Source organism: Capsicum annuum, chromosome 8 (assembly GCF_002878395.1).
Source record: "Capsicum annuum cultivar UCD-10X-F1 chromosome 8, UCD10Xv1.1, whole genome shotgun sequence".
NCBI classification, from domain to species: domain Eukaryota; kingdom Viridiplantae; phylum Streptophyta; class Magnoliopsida; order Solanales; family Solanaceae; genus Capsicum; species Capsicum annuum.
In genome coordinates, this window is record NC_061118.1 from 146903060 (window position 1) to 146924894 (window position 21835).

The 21835-nt window shown below is 28.4% G+C and overlaps 1 protein-coding gene across 2 annotated transcripts; it reads right to left on the reverse strand.

The window, feature by feature from the left end:
* Positions 1–492: 492 nt before the first annotated feature.
* Positions 493–4040, reverse strand: LOC107839290 (probable WRKY transcription factor 53). 2 transcript variants are annotated; one of them, XR_007043547.1, is made up of 4 exons: positions 3438–4023; positions 3186–3308; positions 1737–2382; positions 493–691 (listed from the first exon to the last, which is right to left on the reverse strand). XR_007043547.1 is itself a non-coding variant. In XM_016682712.2 (3 exons), the coding sequence occupies exons 1-3, from the start codon at positions 3764–3766 to the stop codon at positions 1845–1847; spliced, it is 990 nt and encodes a 329-aa protein (XP_016538198.1). In that variant the 5' UTR covers positions 3767–4040; the 3' UTR covers positions 1645–1844. The 2 variants fall into 2 exon arrangements, 1 of the variants encoding a protein (XP_016538198.1); XM_016682712.2 differs by lacking the exon at positions 493–691 and having other exon boundaries at positions 1645–2382; positions 3438–4040.
* Between the last annotated feature and the right edge of the window lie 17795 nt (positions 4041–21835).

The following is a 21835-nucleotide window of genomic DNA, read 5'->3' on the forward strand; positions in this document are numbered from 1 at the left end:
AAGCAAGAATGAATCTTCAATCATGTTCTATACTCAAGTTAAAAATTCTTAAGCAAAAATTATCCCAAAAAAGGGAGTAAAACAAAGATTAAGTCTAAGAGGAAAAAAACTTATAGAAAATAGAATAGCGAACAAAAAGTAACAAAATACTGTTGGCGTCTGGACTTGAACTCTGGTATACTACGTGAAATTTCAGCGCGTTTGCCACTGGCACTACTTCCTCAACTGCTGCACCGGATGACACTTAAATAATTTATCGATTTTATTTAATATATATATATATATATATATATATATACACAGTTTTTCGATCGAAGTTTGCAGGTGCCATACCAACCGTGAACCCCTTGTAGATCCGCCCCTCATTGTGAAGGAGTTCTTTCCAAAATCATTTTAAAAAATACATCAAAGTGTTTCGACTTACAAACATCTCAAGGAAAAAAAAATAGAGAAAAATTCAAAATACACAAAAAGCTAAAAGAGAAGGAAAAACACAAATACAAAGTCTAATTCAAATTGGCAAACATTTTAGGATGAAGAAAACAAAAGACAGTTGGACTTTCTAGGGCCCATTTTGTTTTCATTATAATTGGGCCATTTTTATGAACTAAAAATTACACAAATTACAAAAAATCTCAACTCCCTAAACATATTACAGAAATCTCACATATACACAGAATGCTATGTATATATCGGATTATGTATATTAATACGGAGAGATATTAAAGTAATTAAAAAAGTGGAAAAGAGTGTAATTACTTCCAAAATAGTTGGTATTTATGTTATTTATACTTTTATGAATGTGCGTGTCGCAATTCAATAAGAGGCCCTTTCAATTCAATAAGAGGCCCTTTCGCATTAAGCCCGATTCAATCAAATCCAAGATGACCCAAAACGCATGTTCTACAAATTGGAGAATTTTTTTGGACCATATGATTTTAGAAAACAACTTGCATATGGAGTTCTGATTAGAAAATTTTCTCACATAAGGTAGGGAATCTGCTCTATTTAACGGGTATAAAACCTGTATTTAATAATATAAACTTCAACATTAAGTTCAAGAACAACTTTAAAATCTACAATGAAGTTCCAACAGCTTCAAACACAAATTCAAATGATGTATGAACTATCAAAATGAAGTTTCTACTACTTTATGAAAAAAAAAGGTAAGATGAGACAGAATCAAGTGCATCGAATTCACGGTGTCTTTAAGAAATTTATTCCCCTCAAGTATTTTTTGAATCACGAACGAAGATGTTTTTCAACTCAAAATTATTTATCGAAAGGAAGCATTGGTTCACAAAACAAGGCATTTTCGGAATCACGAACTCGCACTGGTTCACGAAAAAGTGCACTATTTCTGAAACAATCGTCATTTCGTTTCAAAGTATTATCACAAAAGTTGCATTGTGACTACTTATGCAAGGCATGCCTTGTTCTTGCCTAACTATTTGTGTGAAGGAAAGATTCTCAATATAAGCCCCAAAAAAGTTTTTTCTCCCACCAATGTGGAAGAACTTTACTTCCTTAAAAGTTGTATAAATATCATTGATGGTTTTTCCCCCTCTCTATTTTTTTCTGATTTTTGGTGTGCAAGAACTATTAAAATGCAACTTATGCAATATCAAAAAAAAAAAAAAGAAGTTGAAAGTCAAGATGAATTTTAATTGCCAAAGCTTGTAATTACAAACATGAATTCATCGACGTTACAATTTAGTACAACTATGTCTCTAAACATCAGTCAATTGACTTTAGTTTAGGATCAATTAGGCTAAAAAAATAATATACTTATTGCACAAAACTTGCTACTATTACAAACTTGCTAATAATATTCTAATTTGATATTAACTAAAGAACTCTTCAATGTCAAATATGACATTAGGTTCAAAATCCTCAGACAAATCCCAATCTCCGACAAATGAGGAATTTGAAATCGAGGTTGGGGTCGGGGTCGAGATCAATTCAGTGAGATCTGAATTTGAGCAGTGCAGAGTCATGTAGTCCATTCCAAATTCTTGATTTTGGGACGTTAACAATGGCACCATGGAATCACAAAAGAATTTTGTCTCTTCAATATTCTCTAGGTTTAGGGGTGTAGGTGGAAATGAAAATGGTGTGAAAACTTCTTCTTTTGTTGTGATGTTGAAGTTTTCTGCGTCATGGTTTGGTGTAGAGTTGAATATTACCATCTCTTGTTCTTGTTTTTTGTTGTGTTTCTGGCGTTTTTGATTATTAAGTGAAAAGATATCTGATTGTGCAACTTTGCAACTGTGCCTTCCTTTGTATGTTACCTCAAAGATTGTTGAGTTTCCATCTGATCTTTGGACTTGTTTTGTTGCCAAACACCCCTGTGTATGCCTGTGTGTGCACCGATAATAAGCCCTGCATTTACAAAACAAAATGTTAAGACAACATATTGACGTATCATAACATGTTAAATTATACTATCATCACTGTTAATGTATATAAGTTAAACTCGATTCGATTCGATAACATTGATATTTATGAAATATCAATGTACTTTCCCTAATGGGTTTTGCTAAAAGTTTGAGCTAGGTATGTTTCACATGCTCTTTCTTATATGAATGTATGAATTTTTGTGACAGATCACAATTACTACTTGCAAAAAGAAGGTGGCTTTATGACTCAAAAAAGTTGTTGGCTTAATTATTTTCTGCACTTACTGAAGGACAGGATAGTTGCAAGTGTTTTATTTAAGAGGGGCCACATGAAATGATCCAAAATTCATGCACTGAATGTAGCCTAAATCACCAAAATGATCAAGACAAAACCTAGGACCTATGATGGAGAAATTTTTGTTTGTTTACGTTTTCCTATTTTTACTATTTGGGGTAGTAATGAAAATAAAAAAAGGGTGATTCAAGGATCCCATCTACCTTGTAATTTATATTTTGAGCAAGTGGCTTGTTGCCATTAAAGTAGCTGACCCTGACCACCTCTTTTATTATCTCCCTACTAAATCTCAGTTTAAGTCATTCAATTAGTGAATAACAATATATTTAATTCAACAGTATATTAAGAAGTGGTACTTCTATATGGGACCAAAAAAATAAAAAGTCTAAATTACTTCCATTTTTAGGATATACTGTTTTTGAAAATGAAATTTAATTAATTAAGGAAATAATGTTTACAAACAGCAAAATAAAAGGATTAATAATAGTCACCTTGGATGATTAGCCCCTAAAATATCTTTCTGGCCATATTTTCTCCAACTAAATCCATCTTCATGTGAACCTTCAAGCCCCGTCCCAGAAATGGTTATTTGATTAGTCTCTTGTGATTTCTTTCTGCAAATCCAAACAAAATTCCAAATTCCAAATTGAGAAAAAAAAAAAAAAAAAAAAAAAACAATCCAAGGAACAAATTGAATTACAAGAAAATGGTCCAAAACGGTTGATTTTTTTTTTTTATTTTACCTCTTCTTGGAGACCATATTTTTGTCCAAATGATGACTTGGAGAATCAAAAACTTCACTCATGGGACTATTATTATTACCAAGAAATGAAATTGATGAACATGAAGATGTTGAATTATTAGCATTAATTCCACCTTCAAGAAGAAGTGCTTTCAAATTAAGAATTGACAATGATTTCTCTAGTGATGACAATATTTTCCCAAGTAGTAAATCACATTCTTCAGGTGAAGCCAATGGACCAATCTGTTTTTTCAGTTGCTTTACGAACTCCTTCCCTTGTGTTAGCTCACTAATCAATTTCTTTTTCTCCAATCCTTTAACTTTCTCCATTTTGTTGTAAAAACTCAAATGATGACAAAATAAGTATATCGTATATTTAATTTGAGATGAGTAAGCAACTAAAAGACTATATAAATATTGGTGACAAATGGACAAGAAAAAAACAAGAAAAATGCAAGGATTAAAGGAAATTGTGTAATGAGGGGAGTTGCTAAGAAGGAAGTAGGAGAGAGCAAGTGAGGTTGCTTTTGGTATAGTTAGAAAAAAACACTTAGAAGAAAGAGGAGGAAAGTAAGGGGGATATAAAGAGGAAAAAAAGTGGAAACATACATAGAGGGGGGAACAAATATTGACTATGATTATACTTACATTGGAATTTTCTTAGGTCTAGGATCTGTTTTCCTTTCACTATGGGAGGAATTAAATGCACAAAAAAAATAAATTCAAGTGACCCTACAATGACTAATTCAAACGTTTCTTGGGCCACCACGCTTCACATATCTTTTTTTTTTCCTTCTTTTACTCGGTAATCTTTATCATTCTTCATCACTAATAATTGATGTTGAAGTTTTTTATTTTTAAAGTGTTCTTGAGCTTCTAATAGGATAAAGTAGTCCAAATTGAAGACTATGTGGGGTTTTTTTTATGATTTACATATTGATAGAGGAGGTGATTCTATTTTTAGGTACAAATGTTTGTTTTAAAAAAAATAAGAATAGGAAAATGGAGAAGAATTAGAAGGTATAAAATCCAACATAACAACATTCGGAGATAAATAAATTCGGTCCGTAACAAGAATTGAGAGGGTAATTAGGCAAGATTAAGATAAGAATTTGTTTGGCTAAGCTTTTCAATAAACTATTTTTTGGGGAAAAGTAATTGGTATTTTGCTGATATATTTTAGAAGTATTTTTCTTTTTACTTCTTTCGTCTAATTTTAACATTTCCATAACTAAGAGAATAATGAACACAAGATAGAGTTTAGTAAGTTACTGCTATCTAATACAAGTCTGACGGACATATTCTTTTCTGTTAAAAATTGTGCATTTTTCTTTTATATTTAGGATATAATTAAAAATAATTATCAACTTTGGTTTTAAATTCTTAAAATAATTATTATTTTAGGATAGTTTGTGATCTAAACTGATTGTTAATTTGGGACAAAGGAAATGATACTTTAATAAACAGATTATGTTTGGTCGGTCTTTTCAATAAGTACGAATTCATGTTGAATTACTAAAAAGACAGTACTAAAGTTCATTTTACAATTCGTATTGTTCAAATAGAAAAATTAGGTTGAATATTTTTTGATGTAAGACTTTTATTAAGTTTTTATTTTTCTTTAGTTAAATATAAATATAGAATTAAAATGTATTATAGTACATAACCTTCATATTATAACAATGACATAAATAGTATAATTTTAAAGTGAGGTCTTGAAAAAACAAAATATACATTAATCTTATTCAGTATTTTATGAGATAGAGAGATTATGTCCAATAAATGCTTGGCTCAATAAGCAATTTATATATAAGACTACCTGCAAAAAAACAAATTACTAGACTTATTAAAGCGATCCTTAACAAATAAGACAAAATGACTCATTGTATAGACTCTATTAAAATCATTTTCTACTCTGATTTATATATACAATATACTTTCTTATACATAATAATTTCTTCATGTACTAGTAGTGTGATTTGTAAAATCATCGCAACTATAATTAGCAGTTTTATGCTGACTTAATTAATTCTAGTTTGATGTAACAAAAAATTAATTCCTATTTGTATGTTATCATCATCCAATTGGGAAAGTGAGATAATTTTTTTTTATACGAATGTAAGTTACGGTGGAATGATTCGAGATTCCTTTATTTTTAATAAAATATTTAGAATTCAAGTTTTTAAGAATAAAAAAACCACATTGAAACATCCTTGAAAATTGAATCTTGTAGTACGATAATCTTAATTCTTTTTCTTTTTGTTTTTTTGGTTTCACATCCGATTTGATATCCACATTAGAACTCGATTAACCTGAATTCACGTCGGATAGGGTTCTATTCGAAGGGTAGCACTCCCAATAAAATTTTCTTCATATCCAAAATTAGACCCTCGATCTTGATTAAAAGGTGGAACAGATCAATCCGCTGCCCCCACAAACCCATATTGGTCGACAATCTCAATTCAATAAAGCTCCAAAGAGAATATTTATTGATTATCTATACGTTTGGTGTGAAGTGTGAACATAGAAAAACGTGCTACCATATTCAATTTCATTTAGATTAGGAAATTGATTCGCTTTTCGTACGGTTTTGGAAGCATTGCATAAAATCTCTTTTGGAAAATAATCTTATATATAAATAATTTTGAGGTAAAAGTTTTTGCTTATCAAATAATTAAAAAAATAAAAAGTTGTACTCCCACTGAAAGTCATCAAACACTGAACACGTCTCCACTGAAATATTACTTACCTCGTTTTAATTTACTCCCTCCATTTCGTATTATTTGACCTCTATTGACTTAACATACCCATTAAAAAAATATTAATTAGAAATTTTATTTTATCAAATTAGTTTTATTAATTATATTTTAAAAATGTAAATTTAAGTAAATACACTTGTTTGCAACAAATTTTACAATGATGAATAATAAATTACAATCACAAATAAAACATGAAGAAACAAGAACATTTTATTAATAACGAATATGGGTACAATTTTGTTCCTCCCTTGATTGATCTCTCATGATTTTCTCCATAATTCAAGGGTCGTAACGTATTTCTCAAACATAGGAATATGGATCTTCATAATTTGAGGGTCGTAGCGTATTTCTCGAATATAGGAATATGGATCTTTTTGATGTATTTGATTATCAAGAAAGAGGATTTTGATCTATGAATATCCCGAATTTCTGAGATATTCAAGATGCTTCTTTAAGATAATATTTGTCTCTTTATATAGGCATAGTTCAGGATTTAGGGTAAATTAGACTCTAAGATCTCTAACAGCATTTAGATTCTTTTTGTAGAGTGCCACAAATTTTAGATGTCTACAAATGCCCCCTACTTCAAGGCTTGTCGAAGTGTACTTGATGACGAGTCTTGAAGTACCCATAGAGCTTCCATCTTGATGCAGCTGCAGATTTGATGCGGCTACAAATTTACACATATGATTTATGATTTCCTCCCTTGATTGATCTCTCGTGATTTTCTCCATAATTTGAGGGCCGTAGCGTATTTCTCGAACATAGGAATATGAATCTTCATAATCCGAGGGGATCTTCTTGATGTATTTGATTATCAAGAAAGAAGATTTTGATCTATGAATATCCCGAATTTCTGAGATATTCAAGATGGTTCTTTAAGAGAATATTTGCCTCTTTATATAGACATAATTCAGGGTTTAGTGTAAATTAGACTCTAAGAACTCTAACAGAATTTAGATTCTTTTTGTAGAGTCCCACAAATTTTAGATGTCTACAACACTTTGTTTAGTCATTTAATATTAAGGATATTATTGAAAGAACATAATAAAATCCTCTTGATTTCATCAAAGGGATAACTAAATTAAAACAAATATTTTAAAAAAGATGGCCAACTAAATCTAAACAAAGGGAGTATATGATAACTTTTGATTGAACATATAATTGAAAACAAATACTTTTCTGAACTATCTTGATATTAATAAGCCATATACTATATTATTTTCAATATCTATATCTATCTATCTCTCTCTATATATATTATTATAATTATTATTATTAAAAGTGTGAAGGATCTTACAAAAAGTTTTGTTTGAGTTTTTTATCTTTCATTAAAAATCTTTGTTCTGGATAAAATCATCTTTTCACTGTTTTTTTAATATTTAAGAGTTGAAAATTAATTAAATATATTTATGATAATGGTAAAACCTTTCCTTATTATTATTGAGTCATCGAAATTAATGATAACTAATACTTTTTCTATTAGCTTGAAAATTCTAAATCAACTAAATTTGATTTTAAAAAGATTTGAAAAATAAATATAAAAGTGTTGTAATAAGAAAAATTTTAGAAGTATCAAATTTTTAAAAGTATTAAGTACGTAATAAGAATATAATTAATGATGTTGTAAAAGTTAAATGGAACATACTCCTATTTTTACTTTTTCTTGCTATTTTAATTTTGATTCATGTGTATTCTTGAATTTATTATCATCACACTTTATGCTTTCATTTATTTATTTTAATTAATAGATTTAAAGATATATATGAGTTATTCATAATCAACAATTGATAATGAATTCTCTTCTTTTAATTTCTTGTGTTTCTCTTTTAGATGAGAATTTTTAATCGAAAAATTGAAAGAATTTCCTCTTAGCCTTTGAGAGCAAGAAAAAGAAGTATCGCATGACAAACATAAAAGTGATGCAAGAAAAAAAGATAGTACATGACAAACACAAAATCGATGATCTATCAATCATTTGAAACTTCTGCTGGTAACATATATATGTGCTTACACTAAATATATATTTATGTTTACATTATTATACTGAACTGTGAAGAATTTTTGAAAATTAATTTAAACTTTTACACTTTATTAATTTTTTTTCAATAAATAAAATAATTTAATTTTAAATAATCAAACGATTTTTGCAATAGATAAAATAATTTAATTTTAAATAATCAAACGATACACATACGAGACGCGTACAATTAAACTAGTAAAAATAAAAGTAAATCACGCAAATCGAGATAGAAGAACATTTAATTAATTAAAAGAAATTCATTACAGCTTGGGAAAAAAGGATAGATCCCACCATTTTCCTGGCAAAAAAAAAAACTCTGTGTTATTATAATTTAGCTAAATCCGCCATATTTTTTCTTTAATTTTTTTGTATAATATATCCATAAGACCACAAATATCGCTATCGCGAATTTGATATTTTATCCTAAACCCATCACTCATTAACCGTTAATTATCTCAATATATCAATTTTGAACTCAAAAAAGAGAGGAAAAAGTCATTATAAGACAGTGATTGATCATACATAAGAAAAAAGGTTGGCGAGGGAATTACATAAATTATGTTTAAAGGATAATTTTAATACTGTATTTTAGTTAGTTTACTATTTGAATTTTCACTTTGTTAGCAAGGAATCTCCTCTTCAATTTTTCCTTTCTCCAACCTCAAATTTTTATTTTTTTATTTTTTCTAACAAAACATATATACTTGCTTCGTTTAAAAAAAATGACTTATTTTTTTTTTAATTCGTCTAAAAAATAATGATTCCTTTTTTTTTTGGGTAATATATTAATTTCAACTTCACACGTGGCATGTTTAGGTAGGGGTGTGCAAAAATTGAACCAACCGATAAAAATGTTATTGGTTTATTGTTATTGAGTTATTGAGTTAACGGTTTGTTAATGATTTTATAAAAAAAAAAATATTGAGTTATTGGTTCGGTTTGGTTTTTCTTATCGGGTTATTGGGTAAACCGATAACCCAATAAGAATATATATATGTATGCCTTATTATACATTTCTCTTTAATTTCTACCAATTAACAAACTTATTATTTCAATTATACAAACTCTTAATTTCTTCTAACAACATTTAGTTCAAACTTGAAGGTTCTTGTAAATTAAAATACATTATATAGGATTTTTTGTTGCAACTAAGATTCGATTTTTTTTTCATGTTAGTTACAACTATTTATATTTTATGAGTATTTTTTATTGGTTAAACCAAAAATCGAACTTTTGAGTACTAAAATTCGATAAACCGATAAAAAATATCTTATTGGTTTGGTTATTGGTTTAGCATATTTAAAAATCGAAAACAGATAAACCGAACTGATAATATATAAAATCGAACCGAATCAATCGATGCACACCCCTATGTTTAGGATCAAGAGATTAAAAGACATTTTGATATATTTGACACAATTTTAATTTAAGGCCATAAATTCTAAATCCTTATTTATTTTCTTAAATTTTGTGTCAAATCAAAGTGAGTCATTTTTTTTTTAAAAAACAGAGGGAGTTTTAATTTTCATTTTATGTGACATATTTTCTTTTTAATCCATTTTCAAAAGAGTGTCACCTTACTATAATTAGAAAAAAGTTACTTTTAAAATTTTTCTTTTATTCTTAGTAAAAATGAATTATAATTATACAAATATTCAAAGATCATTTTCAATTATAAATTTTAAAAATCTTCATTCTTTTCTTAAATATCGTGATAAGTTTAAAATATGCCACATAAAATAGAACGGATGAATTATATTAACGTAACGAAGGGGGTTGCATGTGACATCATCCTAACACGTCATCTATAATCACTTTATTTTTCTCATAATATAATAATACTACTAGCAATATTTAAAGGCAACAACGCGGAAGCACGTTTGAAGATTCTTCCTTTTGACTGATAATAGTTTGCAATTAAATAAAAATGTTATTCGAATTGTATGGCTTAGGCTGTTTTGTTGTTATCTCAACATTTTCAACTATAACAAATTATTAAGGATAATAAGTACTAATAAGAAGCTTCTTGCGTTTCCACTTTGATGTCTTGGAGTAAAAAATATAGATTTACAATTTAAAGTTTTACGAGTTCAAGATTTTTTACTCAACAACAAATTCGCAATTTGTTATATGTATACATTTTTAAGATACATAATGAGTTTCACTTGTAAAAATTAAAATTCCAAAATATAAATTATTTTCTTAAATATAGGATCGAAAAATAATCATTTAGTGTTATTTTTCATAATAAACTGTGTATTTGTCCTTTCTAACATGGAGGCAGTTCAAGATCTTAAGTCTATTTCCTAATTATTTATTTTCAGAAAATATGTTTTCGAGAAAAATATCTCGAACTATTTGTGAAAACTATCCTTCAATCTCTTTAAATATCTTGTTTTGACTAACACTCTGCTAATTAGAATTACAATGTAGATTTGAAAGAAAAGAAAATTAAGTACCTCGTTATTTTTCTAAAACTTCATTTGTTTTAAAATAAATTTACTTACCAATAAAAGCAAGTACCATCTGAGATAGAAAAAATAGTAGTAAGTATTTTTATTTTTTTTATCTTTGTGTCGTTGAGTAACGGTTTTAGTTTCATTGGCTTTGAACGAGAAGGCATATATATATATATAACTACGTCAAATAATTTCTTATTGAACGTTTACAACAATTTATTAAATTAAACGTTTGAATATTATCAGATCATGGGCATTCGTAAAATTAAACGTTTTAAACAATTTATTCAATTTTTCATGTATTTCTTAGTAGTCAAGTAAATTCTATTATCCTTTTCTTAGTCATGATTTCTTTCCCCCTTCTTTTTATTTTGACGAAGTCTCTTGAAAATGATTCGTTTTTATTTGACTTGCCATGTTACATCCATCATAAAAATGTTACTTAATAAGTAATGTTAGTTAGTAGAATGAGTGTGTGCTCCTTTATTATTTTGTTTCAAAGAATATTATATTTAAAGAAGTCAGTGAGACTATTTGTATATTATTGTTACAACATTTTTGTTTAGCATAGAACACGCGATATAGTTGTAACCACTTGTGCTGCAATGGATGAGGCTATTTCATCCTTAATCAGAGATCGAAGATTCGACCATGGGTATGGAGAAAACTCTGTTAGGAGCGCTGCCACCTTAATTGGCCCTACAATGTGCGATTCAAATTTATCGAGGCTCCAGTGCGAGCACCGGACGCCATGGAAAAACAAAAAAAAAAGATATAGTTGTAACCTTAATTATTTTCTTAGTTGTAACCATCTTCCTTATCCCAATGAGTGGACCCAATTCTTTTTTTCTTTTTCTGTAAGAAAATAGCCTGCAAATCAAGTTATCAAACATTGGATGTAATTTGAAGCCTAATCAAGCCAACTTCTAAGACCATAATTTTTTTTTGAGTTTGGAAGCACACATACATGTTTAAGTAGTTTTAAAGAGGTACATAACGATATTATACATGATCTAATTAAATTCGCAACGACTTAATTCTCCCTTGTCCTAGAAGGGCCTTGCTAAAACAAATAATTGAATTTGATTTAATTAGAATTCAAAAAAAGAATAGAAAAAATTGTATGTATCCTTATTTTCCACCTTTATGATTTAAGCTAGCTCATCTGAATTAAGTTTCATATAAGATGATTAAAAAAAAACAACTAAAATTTCCCTATATCATCTACAATTATATATAATGAGTTGACGGAATTAAAAGACTCCTAAATTGCAAAACGTGACAGATTATAAGTCTAACATAAGATTAAGAAATAGTTGACAATTATGAACATGCATTGCTTCTATAATCTATAAGCAGGAAAGAACATGCATGCACCTAGCTAGACAATTTTATTGTTAAGGCTGGCAGTGAGTTGTGCTTAGTTGAGAGATAATTAACATATCCTCCTCTTCTCTTGGATTAGTTAATTAATAGTATATTGAATGTAGAGCGCCAAGAGACCGTGTTAAACAAAATACATAAAGTATCCCGATGTTGGCCGACTTTTTCAAAAAAACACAAAAATTATACTTTCGATCTATTACCCCACGAATCTTACTTAAATCGTTACAAATATACCATTTTTCGCTGAATTCCAGTCACAAAAAAGAGAGTGAATGCACGCACCAATTGGATGCTGCCACTTGTAAATACATTTAATTTTATATTTTATTTATACTTTTTAATAAAATTTTCTTTTTATTTATCACCCTACCCCAACCCTCTCCCCTTATCCCTCCTCCTAACCCCCTCCCCCCTCCCCCCTCCCCCATTGTTTTCTTCAATAACATTGACTTCTTCAGCACCTCTATTATTTTTGTTTTTTTGAAATAATCATTTAACTATTTTTATTAAGAATCATAAAACTTCATTAATTGGTTTTATTATTCAAATAGAATGGTGTTGTAGAAGACAATGGTGGGAGGGGGTGTTGCGGGGGGTATGGTATAATTTAAAAAGTAAATAAGTATTGATTTTTTTTTTTAAAAGATAAATTATATATCAAATTATTTACATGTGACATCTTTTAATTAATCAATAAAGTCAATTTTGAGCCTTTCACACGCCTGTTGTGCGTGTATACACGCAGAGGGTCAAAATGGTGTATTTGCAACGATTTAAGTAAGATTCATGGGGTAATAGATCAAAAGTATAGTGTAGGTGTCTTTAAAAAAATCGGTCAACATGAGGGAACTTTATGTATTTTCTCATTAATTAACACAGTACTTTAATTTAATTAGTAGATATTATTAATTTTAAGTAAAACACACTAGCCTATATATAATGAACTTGAATGAAAGACCTTTTAGTCCGATAATATCTCCACCTTAACTTGTTAGCCTAATCGCACAACTGGTCATTTGTCATGTTTTATATGTAATTAATCAAATCTCCCTATAATAATTATCCTCATAAACAATATTTCATTATAACAATTAATTTTTTTTTTTTTTTGGAATCGATCTTTCATATTAAATTAGTATATTTTATGTTCTCGATAACTGCAGTTTATTATAACAAACAAAAAAAATTCGACGAAATGATTGTTAAGAGTTTCGATAAGGGAACAAAATTGAGCACGAAAAACATTCTATTTCATTTGTTTGTCCATGATATTAACTATGAGATCAGCTACAAGATCTAATCCATGCAAGATCTTATCTCCAGAAATTCAAACATCTACTGTTGTTAGAATTATTAACCTTATGAGTTACAATACGACGTTATAAAAAGGTTTAACTCTATGTTTTACTCCGCTCTAAAAAGGACAAAATAGTATTTTGTAGTTTAATTATTGAAAATGCACAAATAAGATACTCATATTTTAGAAGAAACAGATATATTAATGGACAGGTCAAAAGTTGAAAGGAAACCCCACTCCATTTTTAGCTAAATTTCTCTTTCTACGATATTGTGGTTGGATTTGATTTTTCTTCTTCCATTCAAAAGATTGATTATGCATCAAAATCATAGTAATAATTATGCCCTATTAAAAAACTGGAAAACGTAATATCATATAGATTACAATCTTAACACTGTCTGTAAAGAATTTCAAGTTAAGAGGATTCTGTTGTCGGATTGACAAAAAAAAGAAGAAGATATATTTGGATTGCTTTCCTCAGAATCTCATATGAAGAAATCCAAAAGATTTTAACAGAATAATTTTTTGGACATGAAAAAGAGAAAAGTAAACCACTTGAAAGTTGTAACACACTATTTATTCTATTTTTTTCCCTCAAAAATAATAAAATAAAAAGGGTGACCCCGAAGTATACGGTACGACAAATTGAAGGATGTATTTTCTTCTTATTTGTTTGGGAATCTTTTAGTATCTTCAATAACATTGAGAAATTGAATAATTGACAGTTAGAAATACTCTTTTTCGTTTCAAAATAGCTGTCACCTTTCGTTAATCGAGAATTAATTTGATTAATTTTCAAAGCTAAATTATAGTAGATTAATTTAATATCTTAAATCAAAATTTAAATGTACAAAAGTCATACGAAAAGTACTAGAAGTTGCAATTTTTCATCTATCAATGTGATTAGAAAAATACATTGTAAACTATTGTTCGAATTTTATATTACGCGACTCTCAAAGAGAAAATTTTGATCAGCAAAAAAGAAAGTAGGGAGTATTCTTTTCTACGTCCTCTCATATTATCTGTTCATTTTCTTCTTTACGCGCATCTTAAGAATCTTAAAATGGTATTTGCTAGTAATTTACTACTCTTTGTCTCTTTTACTACATTTTATATTTATGTGCTTCATTCATTAATACTAAGAATATATAATGGAGAAACCTTACTACGTTAACAATAAACTAATCCTATCTTAATTTTATAAATTGACAAGTAATTTGAAATATATATTTTAGTTATATGGACAAATAATTTGAAACTGACAGAGTATGAGATTGACATATCAAAATTTTGCTTATTGAGATAGTTTCTTTCTTTGGCACCTCCCATGTTCCTTTGGGGATATCTAATAAATTGAAATGATATATATTCCGTCTGTCTCAAATTTTCTAGTGTGATATCTCATTTTACTTGTCATTTTTTATTAATAAAAAAAAAATTCTTTTTACTCTTAGTATTAATTATTTTTTCTCCAAATTAAAATATAAATATCATATAATAGGGATACTATGGTAAAATAGTCATGTTATTAATTTTCTTTCTTAATTAATGTGCAATATCAAATTGAGATGAGTAAAATAGAACGAAAGATGTATAAAAATAACACGCACAGATCAAGAAAGGGTAACTCGTAAAAGGTGACAACGATCCTTATTTTGTTTGATTTCATGCAATGTATTTACTATATATTGATATCCCCATCAAACAACATTTATCAAAATGAGTTCCATCAAGTGCTACTGACGTGTCTATTTGTTGGGTGTGACTACGTCAATTTATTTGATGTTAAGTCTATTCTGAATAAAAAGTTAAAAAAAAAATATTGATACAAAGCATTTATTGGAATTGTGTGGTTGGATTTTATGAGATGCGTTATAATCACAACATGATTCTTAATTAAAAATGAGTTAAACAAATATTTGGTTACAAAGTTGGGCATTTTTTTTTTATATATAAATTCAATTTTTCTTAAACGCCTGGGCCAAAAAATTAGCTCCTTTACTGTGGTTGAGTGTACCAGGTCAAGGGAAGAAATGGAGGCCCCCAAAAGAGCATTTATTTGTAAACATATTACACTAAACAAGACATTTGTTTAAATAATAAAAATAAATACAATAATTAAATTTAATATTTTTTTAAGAATTTATTAATTAAACTTAATTTTTATCAAAAAAATTATCAAAGCCGATCAATATTATCTACCACCTGTAAACTGCAACAAAACGATACGATGATAGAGATATCAAAATAATATAATTAAATCTAATCTTTACACAAAAAATTTCTCAAACCTATAAATTATAACAAAATAATAAGATAATAGAGATATCAAAATAATACAACTAAACTTAGCCTTTACACAAAAAAAATCTCAAAATAAAGATTTAAATGCAATACAATTAAACCTAACATTTATCTAAAAAATTCTTCAAAACCAACCGACATTCAAGTATCACCTGTAAATTCATCTACGATTTATAAACTACAACAAAATAATACAATAGTGATCACTCCTGTAAACTATAAGAAAATAATACAATAGTAATCACAAAACTTCAGTTTTGATGAAAATAATTATTGTCAGAGAAAATTTTTGACCCTAATGAATGACTTGAATGAAAACAAAGAAGATATATATATATATATACACACACACGTTGAATTCTATTATGTTGTCAAAAACAGTGAACGAAGTTGAGAGTTAAAAAATTAAGCATCTACCAATCTAGACATGAAACCGAATCAAATTAGATGTGTATCAATCATATTTTTTCAACATCTAAATCGATTTATTCTCTAGTTTAACGTGCATCTCAATATTTATGGAAGTATTTTCTTAATAGAATCTTATTTTAGGAGTATTTTTCTATCATATTTTAAGAGTATTTTTTTTAATTGATCAATATAAAGAAAAATATTAATTGATTTTTCTTTCATATATTTTAAAAGTTCCATATATTTTAGAAGTCTAATTAATATAATAAAAATAATAAAATAACAGCTATATGACTTTGCTAATGTGACTAACGTGACTTTGCTGTTTTGAAAATTTTTAAATAGTTAATTAATTACAATTGTAAGTTAGGAAATCCTAATGTGATGTTGCTATCTTTTTCCTAACAAATATGGTATATTAGATAGTTTTATGGTATATAATTCAAATAATGAAAGGTTTAAGGATTAAATTTGAATGAATTCAAACAATGAAAGTTTTATCATAAATATATCTAATTAATTTTTAACTTTTAAATATTAAAAATAAACAGTAAAAAGATAATTTTGTCTAAAGTGAAGTCTTTTAATGAAGAACAAAAAGTTCAATTCACTTTTTTAAGGGCTTTCACACTTTTAATATATTATATATACAGATATATAAGTATAAAATGTAAGACATTGAAACTTTGACTACTCTATCTTGATTGTAATGTCTTTTTTTTGTGTGTGTAATTGGCTAACAAAAGAAGCTGTCTGTGCTTCTTTATAAATATTTCTACATGTGTAGTGTGTAATTACGATACTATTAAGACATGCTTTTGAAAAATCAAAGTAATAATATTATACAAGTATATATTATCGATATTGAACAAACTATAATTATCGATCACCATACCGTAAAGTATCAAAATCGAACATCAAAATACCACATTATTATGATATGATAATGGTATAGTATTTTTAAAAAAAAAGCCGAATATCAAAATTACTATACCATATCCACTCCTAGTGTTTGCTTTTCCTTGTAATTTTGAACGTCCTTGAAGCAATAATTAATGTGTGTGTTTTACTGTAATATCCATACTTGCACACCGTCGTCAGGATTGTCATACCATTCAACGTTACTTTTGGATTTTTTTAATGATTATTCTCAGTTGGTTTTTTCCCGTTAACAACATTACCAAGACATTTCCTGTTTTCTACCTTAGTTTTAAAAGGAGTACTTTTTTCTTTTCAATGATAGCTAGGTATTCTCAGTTTAGCTTTTTATATTCGAATTTATTACTCTCCTCGTTTATTTGATTATGGGACAATTATATATACAGCAGCATCAGGATTAAAAAATTATTACAGTATTACTCTCATGAGCTAAAACATATAGTAGTAAATATTATCCGATATCACATGCTTACAATTAAACTACGTCTACACTTTTTGAATTTTCCTTCCATTAGTACTACTACTAATTACTGCCCCGTACCCCGTGCCCCCTTGCCAGTTTGTATGGCATTCTTTCCTTTTTAGTTTGTCCAAAATAGAATGTCACTTTCCTATTCATGGCCATACAAATTTTAATTATTTTTTAAAACTTTATATCAAGTCAAATGGTGTTACATATCCTGAAAACGGAGGGAATAACATTTTATAATCGATTTCTCAGTTTTTTTTTCCCATTCAATTAGTAAAATTTATGGGACCGAGGGATTAAATACAAAGTTGAAATTTAAAGAAAATAAGTCATATTAAAGGAAATATGGTATTCATCTATCGTATTACATTGCTTGTAGTGATGCTGTGATGGTCCCTAGCCTACTACTAGCTAGGAAACACAAGAGAAATGAAATGGAAAGTTACAAATAAATCCCATCCCTTTATTTCTCAACTTTTTCCATGTTGGTTTCTCTTACGTGTTAGGAAAACAATAAGCAACAATGTATGTACAAAAATGAAGTAAATTATTGTGTCTGAACTCACAATGCCCTTGCGGCAGGACACATTTCCATCAATTCAACTTTCTCATATTAAGAAATGGTTCAACCCATCGAGAGGACCTCAAACTTATGCCGAAAATTTACTTAGATTCTTAAACTAAGATTTGTACTAATCAGACCCCTAAACCCTCGAATTTTGTTCCAATTGAGCATTTTCTGCCTACATGGCACACTGCATGTTATGCACTTATGGGAGGCGCGTGAGAAATATTTTTTTAACTAAATCTCGAATAAAATGGTGCCAAGTGGCACTGTGAGCCCCCCAAAAATTATTAATAAAACAAAATTAAAAGAAAAAACAAAAGAAAAACCTCATTTTTTCTCCAACTTCTTCTCCAACTCATCTTCTTCATTTTATTTTTTTCCTTAAACTTAAATTTGTTCATCTGAGGCTCAAGGTTCCATTATAGTAATGCCTTCATCCTTGACAAAAACAATCACGATGGTGAAATTAAAGGTTTCTCATTCAGTTGGAAAACCCAAAGTAAACTTGAAGAGTGATATATTTGCTTTTATTTCCATGAAAAACACATGAGTCCATGGTTGAATTTCTTCAATTCAAAATAAAATAACTTGTGTCCATGGCTGAATTCGATTTAAAATCTCTGCTGGCAAAAATTCCAAACTCGATGTTTTTGTTGTTGTCCAAATCTTGTTAAAATTTTTTGGATTATTAATATAATGGCTAAAATATTACTTCTTGAAATTTCAATGATATTTGACAATGAAGAATATAATTTAATTTTTAATTTACTGTCTTAATCTGATCGTCGAAAAAAATGGAGAAAAGGAATAAAAATGGAGTTGTGTGTGAAGACAATGGAGGAAGGGGATGAAGATGACGGGGTGGGGGGTGGGGGTGAAGACGATGACTCTGTGTGTGAAGACGATGGAGGTGGTAAAGACGATGTATGTGTGTATGAGGGAAGACGATGGAGGGGGTGGGGTGGGGTGGGGTGGGGTGAAGAAGATGACGATTGGGGGGTGAGGGTGCTTTTTTTCTTTTTAATTAAAAAATCATTATTAAATAGATAATTAAATAGAAAAAAATCAGCAACTCCACATATATATTTTTTGCATCGAGTTTTTTTTTATTGAGCATTTTTGCCACGTCACGCGAGTGTAACACACTCTCTATATACATTTTGCTGATTGTGTAAAAAATTCTCAATCGAAACAAAATTAGGGGGGTTTAAGGATCTAATAGGTACAAGCCTTGATTTAGGGGTCTAAGTGAATTGTAGGGACAAGTTTGAGGTCCTATCGATGGATTTGGCCTTAAAAAATTTATGTGTGGATGATGTGACAAATCTATATTTCTTTGACAACTTTTGCTTAAGCCTCAGCCGATATGATTAACATTTCACTTCACAACGGACTACGAGCAATAATTTTAGGGATCATTTGGTTGGAAAAGAGTTATCCCAGGATAATTAATTCCGAGATTAGTTATCTCAGAATTAGTTATTCCACCATGTAAATAGAATAACTTATTTCATCACCATGGTGTAAATGGTGGGATAATCATGGTACTAACTAATACCTCACACCAAACATGAGAAAAAATAGTCCTTCATTTTATCCCGATGCTATTATCCCTTATAAGCTCACTATATATAGTTATATACTAATTTGTAAAACATATACACATGTATACATTGAATATATATGTCTATAGAAGATATATACACATGTATACGTACCATTCAATATATACATACTACTTTAAATAAAATATACTACAATATATATACTACAATATATATACACACTATATATATAGTTATATATTAATTTGTAAAACATATACACATGTATACGTACCATTCAATATATACATGCTACTTTAAATAAAATATACTACAATATATACACACACTATATATATATAGTTATATACTAATTTATAAAACATACACACATGTATACGTTAAATATGTAGCACTTTAGAAAATATATACACATATGTACATACCATTCAATATATACATACTACTTTGAATAAAATATACTACAATATATATACTACAATATATACACACACACACACTATATATAGTTATATACTAATTTGTAAAACATATACACATGTACACGTTAAATATATATGTCTATAGAAGATATATATATACACATGTATACGTACCATTCAATATATACATACTACTTTAAATAAAACATACTACAATATACACAGACACACTATATATGAATATATATTTATATACTAATTTGTAAAACATATACACATGTATACGTTAAATATATACGTCTATAGAAAATATATACACATGTATACTTACCATTCAATATATAAATACTACTTTAAATAAAATATACTACAATATATACACACACTATATATATAGTTATATACTAATTTATAAAACATATACACATGTATACGTTAAATATGTAGCACTTTAGAAAATATATACACATATATACATACCATTCAATATATATATACTACTTTAAATAAAATATACTACAATATATATATACTACAATATATACACACACACACTATATAGTTATATACTAATTTGTAAAACATATACACATGTATACGTTAAATACATATGTCTATAGAAGATATATACGCATGTATACGTACCATTCAATATATACATACTACTTTAAAATATATGTACTTCTTTAAATAAAACATATGTTACTTAATCTAATAAATTACTAACACTTTATAGAAAATTAGTAATATATTAAAATTAATTATTTAATTTAAACTAAAAATTTAATTTAAATTATTAAATGGAAAAAAAATACAAAGTAAGGACTAAGGAGTGAATGAATGTTGAATTTTATTGATTGTAAAATGATCCAAAATTTATAATTTACATGGATGAAAAATCTACAAATTTTGCATCATTTTTTTCAACTCATTCATGTTAATATTAATGGAAACTTGCATAGGATAGTCAAAGTCAACGGGGAAAAACCATGCATTGGCCTTGATTCTGCCGAGTTCTCTGCTCGTCGTTTGGTTCCGCTTCCATTCCTTGATTTCTTCGTTCGGCTTTAATCCAATCTCTAAGGCGAACTAGTACATTCATTGCATTGCTTCCCAATGAATGTCGGTTGTTTCCAAGCTATTGTTGTTCCTGACTAAAAGCGCTCTCTGATGCAACGGCTGACATTAAAACATTTAGGATATCTCTAGCTAATCTTGAAAGCACAGGATATTGTGCTTCATTACTCCTCCGCCAATCCAACATGTTGATCCATCGTCTGCGATCCTTTAGCGGCGATCGGAGATAATACTTCAGCTCTTCCCGATAAGTTGTTGTGTAAGCTCTCTCCTTAACACTGTTCCAACAAGGTAAATCATAAAAGTGATCAGGAAAACCACTATGTGCTGGCCTTTTAGAAGATGATAGCTCCTCGAGAGGACGAGGAGCGACAGTTGGAGCGATATTTGTCGGTACAGCTAAATCAACTAAATCAACATAGTGGTTATATAATCTATCTATGTAAAGTGTTCGCATCGGCCATAGCCATCCACAAATCAGGTTGTCCTTGTTCTTCATCATCAGAATCATTGTTAATATTTATTTCTAAGTTAGCATAAATAAGACTACTAAAGTGACACATAGTATTATATTTCATGCACGGATTTAACATAGCACCAACGAAGTAAATAGGGGAAATAGAAAAAAATATTTTTAAAATTTAGCAAACATGACACCAACAGCTTCTTTATAACCCTCTTTATTTTTAAATTCTTTGAGCAAACCAGAAATATCGGCTA

What these genes read in the sequence shown, in the direction of transcription:
- LOC107839290 (XM_016682712.2), bottom strand. Translation starts at nt 3,766, where the DNA reads ATGGAGAAAGTTAAAGGATTGGAGAAAAAGAAATTGATTAGTGAGCTA. An exon ending in AATATGGTCTCCAAGAAGAG is followed by an intron (nt 3,309 to 3,437) that starts GTAAAATAAAAA and finishes TTGGATTTGCAG; the next exon opens with AAAGAAATCACAAGAGACTA. An exon ending in TTAGGGGCTAATCATCCAAG is followed by an intron (nt 2,383 to 3,185) that starts GTGACTATTATT and finishes TTGTAAATGCAG; the next exon opens with GGCTTATTATCGGTGCACAC.